Source organism: Macrotis lagotis, chromosome X, assembly GCF_037893015.1.
Source record: "Macrotis lagotis isolate mMagLag1 chromosome X, bilby.v1.9.chrom.fasta, whole genome shotgun sequence".
Taxonomy (NCBI): domain Eukaryota; kingdom Metazoa; phylum Chordata; class Mammalia; order Peramelemorphia; family Peramelidae; genus Macrotis; species Macrotis lagotis.
Genome location: NC_133666.1, coordinates 536,611,483 through 536,623,854, shown reverse-complemented (window position 1 = coordinate 536,623,854; position 12,372 = coordinate 536,611,483). Strand labels below are relative to the sequence as shown.

The 12,372-nt window shown below is 37.3% G+C and overlaps 1 protein-coding gene across 5 annotated transcripts in view; it reads left to right on the top strand.

Annotated features, from left to right (window-relative positions):
- The window catches only part of MYLK4 (myosin light chain kinase family member 4), a 144,349-nt gene that overhangs the window by 124,731 nt on the left and 7,246 nt on the right, over positions 1-12,372 (top strand). For all 5 annotated transcript variants that reach the window (XM_074199541.1, XM_074199543.1, XM_074199544.1 and 2 more), the window contains 4 exons: positions 592-662; positions 3,124-3,252; positions 10,702-10,854; positions 11,699-11,777. In XM_074199541.1, the coding sequence (XP_074055642.1) occupies positions 592-662; positions 3,124-3,252; positions 10,702-10,854; positions 11,699-11,777 (432 nt within the window). The remainder of the gene's footprint in view (positions 1-591; positions 663-3,123; positions 3,253-10,701; positions 10,855-11,698; positions 11,778-12,372) is intronic.

The window sequence follows — 12,372 nt, the reverse complement described above, 5'->3', positions numbered from 1 at the left end:
ACTGAGAAAACTTCATACCACATTTCAAGGAAAAAGACTTGTGCTTAGGATGTGAACATTAGACCATACTGCAAAAAAATGTGAAAATGGATAAAAAATTAATCTAAACATTCTTTTTGGGCTCTGGAGGTGTCTGTAGTGTCAAAAGAATATAAAAATTTTCTTTATTTTCACTGTGGCTAATAAGAAATCCAGTTGTCTTTTAGAACTAGGTTAAAAACATATGCCTGTAGTATGAGAATTCTCTCCCAACTAGAGTAGAAATCATACTTAATAATTTTGGAAGTTAAATGTCAAATCTGAGAAAACATCTTAGTAATATTCCCTTTGCTTCCCTAGAGAAGGCCTGTGTCTGAACTTATGTGTTATGTTAAATGGCAAAACCATGAAGAGGAGAAGGCGATCTTGGCAGGCTACCTAGAACCTCAACTGCCACATAATTAAAGAAGAAAATACCCACAAAAACAAATGCATGCCAGACCAAAAGCCCTGATAGGCTTATCCTGTGCACTGTCCTATATTTAGTCATGGTTCAAGTACAATTCAGTTGAATGATAACTGCTATTCTTTCTAATGTCTTTCTCCTGGCAGCCTGAGAACATCCTGTGTGTGAATCGAGACACCAAACAAATAAAAATTATTGATTTTGGATTAGCAAGAAGGTATGTCTGTGTCTGCTTAGTCTTTCATATTAATAGGAGTAGCAAAAGTACTTTACTGAGGTTTAAAAATCCCCCCCCATATATCCATTAAGAATACTCTCTTAAATCATTCTTCGTCCTGTGCTTCTCTGAGTGTGTAAAAATCACTATGATATGAAAATGTTTTCAAATGTGAACACAAAGCACCTTATGATAAAGAATCTGTATTATTTTGAGCTCCACTAACTCAAAATATTTGATAATTTTCTTTGAGTATAAAATTCACCTTTATTCTTTTTTGAAGAGTGAGAGCTGAAGCAAATTAGTAGTGCCAATGAGATTTCAAGATAATGTGAAACATATTTAAGGAAACAGAAAGTTTTATGTATTTTAGTACATTATTTTTTCAAATTGTATATTGCAAATGACCATCTACCTTTATCAGTAAATTAAAGCAGGCTTAGTGAGATATTAGTTGGCAATCTTTTATTAGTACTTCTAGAGATTGCATGTGTGTGTTTGTATGTGTATATGTATGAGTGCATTTGTGTGTGTAACTTTACATAGAATAATAATATTTAGTATTTTATAGTATTTTAAGGTTTGCAAAGCACTTCACAAATATCTCCTTTTATCCTCACAACAGTCTTGAGAGTTCGGTGCCATTTTTATCATCATTTTAAGAATGAAGAAATGGAGAGAAACAAGTTTCAGTGACTTACCCAGGGATATAGATACTTACTAAAATATTTGAGGTGGGATTTGAACTTGTGGGGCAGTAAGGGGGTGCAACGGATAGAGCCCTGGATCTGGAGGCAGGAAGACTCATCTTCCAGGATTAAATCTTGACTCAGAACCTTCCTAGCTGTGTGATCCTGGACAAGTAACTTAACGCTATTTGCCTCAGTTTCCTCATCTGTAAAATGGTCTGGAGAAGGAAATGGCAAAACACTCCAGTATCTCTGCCAAGAAAACTCCAAATGGGGTCATGAAGAGTGACAACAACCAACAGTTTTCTGAATGCAGCCCCATCTACTTATATGTGTGTGATGTCTATATGATGTCTCTATATGTGTGTGTGCATATTATGTTTGTGTGTGCATTAATAGTTTCTCCCTCCCAGAGTTGTTGTGTGGATCAAATGAGATAGATGTTTAAAAAGTTAACTGTTCAATACATGGAAGGTTTCTAAATACCTGTTTCCTTCCCTTTCTTATATAACATATATATGTATCAGGTTCTTTCTTTCTTTCTTTCTTTCTTTCTTTCTTTCTTTCTTTCTTTCTTTCTTTCTTTCTTTCTTTCTTTCTTTCTTTCTTTCTTGATTTCCTTCTTTCTTTCCTTCCTTCCTTCCTCCTTCCCTCCCTCCTTCCCTCCTTCCCTCCCTCCTTCCCTCCCTCCCTCTCTCCCTCCTTCCTTCCTTCCTTCTTTCCTTCCTTCCTTACTTTCTTCCTTTCTCTCTTCTCTCTTCCTTCTTCTTTCTCTTTCTTTCTTTTTTCTTTGTCTTTCGTCTTTTTATCTCTATTAGTCTTATATATGTTAATTTATAGATTGTAAAAGTATGTAGAAATATATGTGTGCGTGCGTGTGTGTGTGTGTGTGTGTGTGTGTGTGTGTGTGTGTGTGTGTAGTATAGATTTTGGGAACATCCTATATATAGGCTAGCCTAGTAGCTTGCAGTTACCTTGGCACTTAAAGTTTAAATGGAAATTGGTAGAAAAAATAGACCAACTGGCCAGTGCCACAGAGCAGTAGGCTTTTGTGTTACACTTACACAAAGGAAGTTTACATAATTTAATTTAAGATTATGCTCTAGGAGGAGCATAGAAGGAGAGATGAGGAAACCAGAAACATGTACTCTTCAGTAGCCCTAAATCCCAAACTAGAGGGGTCATGTTCAGTATGGAGAGGGGTCAGGTTATTCTCAGATCTCTAGCACAATAATCTTCAAGCTGAGGGGAAGAAAGAGGTCATAGAAGTAATAAGAATCCCCAAGATGTGGCACATTTTTACACTAACCTCTTGCCATTTGTCTAGGTAATGAAGGCAGCACCTGCAGGTATAGTTCAAGAAAAGCATTTTGAAACAGTAGATTGAAAAACTGATGCCAGAGTCAGAAAGACCTAGATTGAAGTCCTATGACATAAGACTAGCTGTGGTGCCCTGGGTGTATCATTCAACCCTTCAGTGCACTAATCAAATTACTATGGCTATCAGCTGTGGAGAAGCTGTTGACCCAAATTGCTAGAGAAAATTCTCTTACCTGGGAATTCTTTATAATTTTGGAATCACAAGCCCAATCCCTATCATTGAATGATATGAAAAATAAACATTTAAAACTACCACAATTTCTATGGAAATTCCCAAGAGAGTTGTTGGTAAAGGTTTTCTCCTGTTCAATCAGTCATTGGAAACTAGAGTGAATATTTTTTCAAACTTTTCATAATGTCTGATATCATTACTTTCTTCTTCTCAATTGCAGATATAAACCCAGAGAAAAGCTGAGAGTGAACTTTGGAACTCCTGAATTTCTTGCTCCTGAAGTTGTCAACTATGATTTTGTTTCTTACCCTACTGATATGTGGAGTGTTGGTGTGATTGCCTACATGCTGTAAGTAGACTCTTATTCTAGGTCTACAAAACTATTCCCATCCCAGTCCTAATGCAGTAGACTTTGCTATTCTAGAAAAAAAGCAATACTATATAACCTCTTTAAATTTATAACTGAAAAGGGGATCAGGAAAAAATCCTTTTTGAGCCCCATAATTTTACAAAGGATGAAACTGAGGCACAAAATTACAGCAGGTTGTCTTTTACAAAATAAATGAATAAAAACATTATGCCTAATCCTACAGAGAGCAATCAGTATTAAATGCATCCCTTATTTTAAGATTTTATGCTAAGAACATTAGGGATACAAAGAAAAAGCCAAGACAATCCCTACCCTCAAAGAGCTTACATTCTAATTATCTCTCAGTATGTTGTGTGTGTATGTGTGAGAATGTGTATGAATATACTTGTATATGACATATACAAGATGAGTAAACAGAAAACATATAATACTTGTGCATGTACATATGCACACACAAGATATTTATGTTATGTAGGTATACACACACACACACACACACACACACATATATATATATATATATATATTAGTCCATATACACTTAATATATACTACATAGGCAAATGTATTTATAGGCATGTATATATCTCACAAACTATTGTGACACCCCCCTTCCATTGCTAGAAAATCAGTCTTTTTTAACCTCAAGGAGCTTTCAATCTATGGTGGAAGACAAAACACAAAAGGAAGATGAAAAGCTTAAAAAAAAAAAAAAAAAGAGCAGGTTAAATTTCACCTCCCCCAGGATTCTCCAGTACTCTTTTTTTTAGTTTTTAGTTTTTTTTTTTTTTTGCAAGGCAAATGGGGTGAAGTGGCTTGCCCAAGGCCACACGGCTAGGTAATTATTAAGTGCCTGAGGCCGGATTTGAACTCAGGTACTCCTGACTCCAGGGCCAGCGCTTTATCCACTGCGCCACCTAGCTGCCCTTATGCCTAATCTCTTTAAGAGTACCCAGAGGCGGCTAGGTGGCGCAGTGGATAAAGCACTGGCCCTGGAGTCAGGAGTACCTGGGTCCAAATCCGGCCTCAGACACTTAATAATTACCTAGCCGTGTGGCCTTGGGCAAGCCACTTAACCCCACTGCCTTGCAAAAAAACTAAAAGAGAGAGAGAGAGAGAGAGAGAGAGAGAGAGAGAGAGAGAGAGACAGACATTAGGCATAGATGGGCTCTCTGTCTATGATTCTAGTTCAGTCAATGGTGTTTCTTTCAAAGGGAAGGCGTGATCCCCTACACTCTAGTTCCACGAGCCACAAACAATCAGATTAACTTCAATTTTTACTTCAAAAGATATAATCATAAATATGCAATTTTGTTCCCCCAATATGCAGAAGACATAATATTTCCCCCTTCTTCCTTGTCCCACCTCAGGCTTTGAGGAGGGAGAAGGCATTAGATTCATAGTTTAGCTCAGTTACTATAGGGCCCTGTCTCAGTTCTAAGTCCAAGCTCTAACCTTCTCTTCCCTCAGGTCCCAGGTACCCTGACTTCTCAGGGCTTCCATGCTAGGGCTGTGTCATCTGGCTATGTCATCTGGCCTTCAATTCTGGCTCCAGGGTCATCATGGATCAAATTCCTAGGTCCAGTTGTTGCTACTGGCAACTGAAATTGAGGACAAATGAAAAGGATCACAAACATCTCCAGGCTGGCTCCTTGCAGGATAAGAGGGAAAGTGGGGGGAGATCTTCCCATCTTTCTAGTTCAGTTAATGACACTTGTACTATGGGCGAATAGGCACCTTCCAGATGAAACTGGAAATGCCAGCAGAAAAAGAAGCCGTAAAGTGAGACTATGTCAGTCTCTTCAGCTTAAAGGAACAGACATCCAGTCAAAAGGTGGTAGGTGGTAGAGGAGTCAGAGACCTCTGTTTTAGGTAATCTGGACTTTCTCTAAAGACCTCAGGATACTTCCACTTTAGGAGGATTGGGCAGGCACGGACAAGACAAGCTCTGATTACAAATATAAAGTGAAGTCAGTGTAGGAGGGTCCAGAGAACTGATCTTAGAGTCATGAAGACCCCTGTTCAAGAGCTGCCTCTGACCTATAGAGGCTGTATGGTGATAGTGCCTCAGGTAACTCTCCTAGACAACTTGCAGTGAAGATGGCAATCTGCCTTGGGGAGGGAGTTTTCTTATTTAGGGGTTCCTTATATGTATGAAATCACACTTCTGGTTTCTATCCTTAAGCACCACTTTCTAGGAACCATTACACAGATGCAGCAAATTCATTCTTTCATGTCTAACATACTGGAAAAGTTTAACTCCTTTTGTCCACCTACTCCCAAGCAGGCAATTGATTCATTAGAAAGGTACAATTTACTAAATGGTCTTCCAATGCCATTGATAAATAGTATTACTGACCTTAATGTTCAGAGATGATACTACTGATGGGTGATCATTCTCTGTGTGGGGGTGTATTTGGAAAGTACTTTCCACACACAGAACATGTGAAGGTTATTCTTTGATTTGTGGCTTCAGTCAAGGTTCACTAAGCCCTTGTGCTGTTCCCTATGTGACCTTCAGCTAGTGGCTGGCCTAAAGGCCTTGCTAATTATGCAGTCTATCAGCTCAGGTTTTTTGACTGCTGCTGTCTGGGCTGCTGATTCCCTACATTTGATCCATATTGTTTGAGGCATTGTCTCAAGGTAACCTTAAAGTGGGTCTTCTAACCTAACTGTGGTTTTTGGATATTAACTGAATTTAGAAAAGTTTATGCCAGGAGTATCTGGTCTAGTTCAGTACAGGGAATGGTTCATAGGAGATCTCCTGGAAAAGTCTTTTTCAGTGTCTGCTCTATTTTGGTCAGATTCTTATTTTCTCTAATATGGGGCACTTTAAGTAGCTGTGACCCTCCAGTGAGACATGAGGTATAACCAAGGTGTTTGACTTTAACAAAGGGATGAGGTCAGTACTAGTGGGTATTATGTGATAGAAATTGCACTTTTACATCCCAATCTGTTCCCTCCTTCTATGAAAGACTCCCAAAAAGAAACTGGAAAGTATAAAAAATTTGAATAATTTGTATTTTAATCCTCCTATCCTGGAGGTAAAGAAGGGTTTGTGGTCAAATGAAAATGTATTGAGGGGTCCCTCTCCTGCTAGTGTTGCAGTGGTTAGAATGTGGAACCTGGAGTCAAGAAGACATGAGTTCAAGTCCAGTTTCATTCATCTACTGGCTATGTGATCTTGGGTCACTTTTCCTCAAATTGTTTTCATTTTCTCAAATGTGAAATGGAAAAAATAATAGCATCTTCTTTTCAGGGTTATTATGAGAATTAAATGAAATAGTAATTATTATTTATATTTTATATAATATATAAGTAATGTTATTTATTATTATAAAATGCCAGGAACAAAGAAGGTGTTTACATAAATGCTTATTTCTTTCTTTGTCATCCATAGGTAGTAGTCATCAGGATTTTCTTAGCATACTTCTGTCTCACATACCTACATATTCCCATATCCTTAGTTCATTAATTCAGGTAAGCTAAGAATATGCTAAGGTATCTCATTGCTTGGTGACAGTGAGGAAGGGTTGACTCAAAAGTCAAAGTTTTAAATAGGAGCATCAATGATAAGAAAAATCACATCAGCATTTTTTGAGCATCCACTGCATGCTTTGGCATTCTTCTCAGGGCAAAGGCAAAGAAAATTTAGGTAAATATGAGAAGTAGTTGTTTTCCTCCTGTGCTCTTCCCACATTTCATGCCCCTCTCTCTCTCTCTCTCTCTCTCTCTCTCTCTCTCTCTCTCAATCTCTCAATCTCTCAATCTCTCTCTCTCCTGGTGTACAGATTTTACTCAGTTCTATTAAAAATACAGAATCAAGTGAGATGTAGCATGTGGCATAGACAATTAAAAAGTCAGCATCAGATTCAAGAAAACCGGAATGTAACTCTGCCTTTACCATAAACTGGCTCTATAACCCTGGGCAAATTATTTAAGCGTTCAGTGCATAAGCAACTGAGGAGCTGACTTCCACTGATAGAGAAAGTCGCTCACCAGGAACTCCCTTCAACAATTCCTTCCCAGATCCAGTCCGGAAATGGATAAGACACCATGATGGTGCAGGAAAAACCAGTCCCTGCTCTCTCCAAATGCTTATATTTTCCTTGGGGGAAGATGATGTGGGGGATGAAAGTGGAGGCTGGATAAAACTTTTTTACTTATTTTAGGAGGGAAAGAACATGCCTCTCCTCTCTCTCTTTTATTTCAACAACATTGCTATAAAGGATGACATGTTATTGGAAAAATTTATACAACCTCATTCCCATACCTGGGACATGATCTGTCGTCCTTTCTGCTTCATACTTCCCTGATTTACTTCAAGTCTCAGTAAAGTCTTATTTTCTTCAAGAAGTCTTCCCCAGTCCTTCTTAATTCTTTCACTCTTAGATTACCCCCTCCCCCCAACTTGTCCTGGCTATAACTTGTTTGAACATAATGTCTCCCTCATTTGATGTCTCCCTCCCGCATGATGTCTCCCTCATTTGATTGTGAGCTCCTTGAGGACAGGGCTTGAGGTTTTTGTCTTTTTTATATCCCTAGTCCTTAGCACATAGTTTTATTTAATAAATACTAGTTGACTGCCTATTCAAAGTTAGTTTTACCACTATTGACTGACTGAAAATGTTTTCAAGATTTAGTTTTCAAGATCTAGACATCTCTTGGTTCTCTTGATAACTTTCTGACTCCTCTTTTAACAAACTGTCTTATTTAGTTATCTGCTATTGCTATTTCATCCCAAAGTTTGAATTGTCAAAGGAATTTAGAAACCAAGTTTATATAAGATCAGGATAAGAGGACTCCAATGAGGAGCTATATAGCCTGCAATCTATCAATTACTCCTTACTGGTTAGCAACTTTTTTGTTTGTCTTTAATAATCATTTCTTATTCTTTCTTCTAACTCTTCTGTTTTTTGGGGGGGGCCTTTTTTATTCTGAGCTGTTTGGTTATGCAGCTCTAGATAGCATTGGCAGATTCAAATGTTATCCAATCCCCTATCTGTGACTGCTTGGTGGACCTTGAAAAAAAGATTTTAAGAACAGTAAGTTTCATTCGGAAAGGGAAGGTCTACTGGAACAAAAAAAAATGGAAATAAAAATGACTTTAACAACAGGATGTTGAAAAGTGCATGTGACAGGTGGGAGCCCCATTGTTGAATAGTAGGAGATACCCCTAAGTCTTATTTGCAAAACAAGTTAGTGGGTTATGAATGCATGTTCCAGTCACAAGGTTAGATATTTCAGGGAACTGAAAATTCTGAAGTCACCAAAGTGTGGTTTTCATGGGAGGTTTTTTTCCCTTAATTTTGTGCCACAGTAATCACCATAGACTTTCTTTTTAGAATTTACATATTAAGTAATAAAAACTGCTGTCTGTTGATATAACTCACCCGTATATTTAATTCAATAATCATTTATTTATCACTTTAAGGTATATGGAACCTTTTTCTTTTTCAATTTGTCTGAGGTTAGGAGTGTAAGCATGATTTTTCCCGTTTTAAAAAAATGAGAATGCTAAACTCAAAGAAATGAATTGACTTGTTCAGGGTCACACTAATCTAAATCCATCAATCAACAATCAATAAACGCTTATTGTGTATTACCAAGCACTGTAATAGGAGCGAAGAAAGAGCAAAAAAGTCTCTTCTCCCAAAGAACTTACATTCTAATAGTGGATTATGTGTCAGAAATGGACATAAAGCCAGGTCTCTATTCTTGTAGAATCTAGTACTCAATCCATGTTAAAAACTATTTGTTAAATGTTTGTTTGCTTTGTGCAAGACATTGCACTGGACATATGTATTAAAGAGAAAAACATGATAGTCCTTGGCCTCAAAGAGATCATGGTCCCTTGGGTAATACAATACATACACAGAGAAGTCTAATTGCCTTGAAGAGACAAAAGAAGTAAAGGAAATAGCAGACAAAATGCTCTCCAAAGCTCTTTGTGACCTAACTTCCCCTTCATTCTTCTAATCTTCTTACAACCTGTACCCCTCCAGCCAATACACTGGCATCCTGGCTGTTCCACCAATGCAACATCCCCTCTCTTGGCCCTGGGCATTTTCTCTGCCTCTCCCTGATGTATGGAATTTCTTCTCTTCTCATTTCTACTTCTTGATGTCATCCTTTCACCTTCTACAGGAAGTCTTTCCCAATTCCTCTTAATTTTGTACAATATTTCTCATCTTATGAATAGCTGTTTTTGTACATATTTATTTACAAGTTATCTCCCCCATATTGTCTTTCATTTTAACCCCAGTACTTAGCATAGTGTCTGAGCCGGTAGTTACTCATAGCAAGTTTCTCATATCAATGAAATAACAGGTTCACTCCCAGTCCCTGTTTCCCTCCCTCTTCTGACTTTCTTATGTTAGCTCTGATCATATTACTATCCTTTACAAATCTTCGGGGCTTTTCTATTACCTCTAATATACAAATAACATACATACAAAATAACATACACATATATACCTACAAAATATATCATATAGTAACATTTTCTTTAACATACAAAACTCTCAGCTAGCATTTAGTGCACTCTGCAACATGACTCCCATTTTTCTTTAATCTGATTTCTCATTGATGAACCAAAAAAAAAATCTCATTTCTCTTTACTTCCCTCTACATGTTCTCCAATCTTTCTAAACTGGCCTATTCTCTTGTTTACAACAAATTCATTCCCCAACTTTATGCCTTTGCTCAAGTGATCCTTGTCTGCAAATATACAGTCCTGGTGCCATCTTCTACATTATCCTTCCAGTATCATTTTGTATTTGCTTCTCCCTAGACAAGTTGAATCTCTCTCATGGAATGGAATTTCTTTAAGGGTGGAAGGAAGGAAAGGAAAGCACCTATACTTATTAAATTGTGTGCTAAGCACTTTACAAATATCAAAAATTGAACTTCACCAAAATCCATGGAAGGAAGTGCTGTTATTATCTTCATTTTACAGCTGAGGATACCTAGGTGGAATGAGATTGTAATTCAGTCAGGATCCCATGGTTTAGCAAACCTCTAAGATCATATTTGAATTTGTTTCTTCCTGATTCCAGATCCAGGATCCTTTCTATTGCTTTACCTGTCTATGGTGGAATGGTTTTATTTTTAACTTCTCTCCCAGGGCCCAAAACATATGCTTAATGAACATTGAATTAAATTTAATTCAAAAGATTGTGGATTTATCTCTGGAAGGGAATTTAGAAACCATCTAATTCAGCTCCCTCATTTTACAGATTGAAGAACTGAAGCCCAGAGAGATAAGTGACTTGTCCAGGCACACATCTAGTGTTTCTGAGGCAGAATTTGAACAAAGATCATCCTGAGTTGGGGTCCAGGACTTCATCCCAGTCACTATTCCATGATTGTCAAGGGGAAAAACATATCTTGTTGGCATTCTAAAATTTCTCTGTTTTTGTCTTTCAGGCTTAGTGGATTGTCTCCTTTTCTGGGTGACAGTGATGCTGAAACACTAAGTAACATCTTAGCTTGTAGGTGGGACTTAGAAGAAGAAGAATTTCAAAACACTTCTGAAGAAGGCAAAGAATTTATCTCTAAGCTTCTGATTAAGGAGAAGAGGTAATCCCAATTTATTCCATAACTTTGAAGTGCACTGATAGCCAATACATCATGGAATATTTTTAGGAACTCAGCCTAATAATCACCAAATTATTTTAGCACAATTTACAATTTTGGAGCAGTTTTATACATAGAACTAAATTATTGGGAGCATTTGTTCCAGTTTTAAATTTGCCAAGAAATAATTCAGCCAAGTACTTAAGTGATAGGCCTTCTGTTTATTCATTAAACCATCATTAGTTCATAATTCAGGGAGACAGAAAAGAATTATAAGAAGTTGAATTTTAGAGGCATAGAGAGACTAAGGAACTTGATTTCCCCTGGATTAGTTCTGGAACTCTAAGGAAGCAAATGGTTACAGTCTCTGTTCTTCCGTAGTTTATATTCTAATGCAGTTGGGGTGAGTTTGGAGTGGAGACTGGATATTCAACATATATACAGATAGGAAAATAAAAGGAAAACCAGAGAGTTCTACATTTAAACTTTCAAGATAGATAATTTTTATTCCTTCCTAAAAAAGATCTCCAGAAATAAAGATTTGTTGCTCCATCCCTTGCTTCAGCATTTATGTAACTCCTCCGTGATTAGGTCAACATTCAGCAACACTGACATTGCTTGTGGTTACCTAGTCTTCAGGAAGAGGGTGAATATAAAAATCCAGTCAGTAGGAAGAATCATTTGCTCTTATAGTGGTAAAGAGACTATATAAATTCATGATATTTCTGTTACTTGTTGCTATTTTCCAGGAGGTACTCAGATGGATATTGCCATCCATCCTTCAGGAGCCTTAGAATTCCAAGGCTGAGATGCCTTACTTAACAAAATTCTTATTTCCCCCCCTCAGCTGGAGAATAAGTGCAAGTGAAGCCTTGAAGCATCCCTGGTTGTCAGACCACAGTCTCCATTGCAGACTCAAGTCACAGGTTGCCAACTTTTATTTTTCTTGCTATTTAAAAAAATCTTCTTTACTGTGATCAGATGCTAGAGGCACATGCATCTGTTTTGAAGTTCTTTCCATTGTTTTGTGTCATATTTGCCACAAGATTTTAAGTTGAATGCAAATGGTTTAAAACTTGCTCTTGAGCATAGGATGATTTCAGATTCATGAAACTTTAGAGCTAGACTAAATCTTCCACTGCAGTTGGATCATCACCATCATTTTATACAGAAGGAAACTGAGACCTAGTGGTGCAACATGAATTGTCCAGGTCATACAGCTAGTAAATAGTGGACCCAAAATCAAACAAAGGTTTTTCTGTTTCATACAGTAAACTTTTTTAAAGCCCAATGCTGCCTAACATACTATGCTAAGTATAGGGGGGAATTAGCACACAAAATTGCAACAATATTCCATTCTTGCCCTGGAGTAATTTTTACTGATTAGTAAGTCAAGTATAAAGAGGGAGAGATTCATGATTGGAAAAATCAGTGAAAGCTTTTAGTAAGAGATATCACTGGAGAAGTTGATGGAGCCAGTCAGTGAATAAGGACTTTTAAAAATACCAATAATATAAAAGG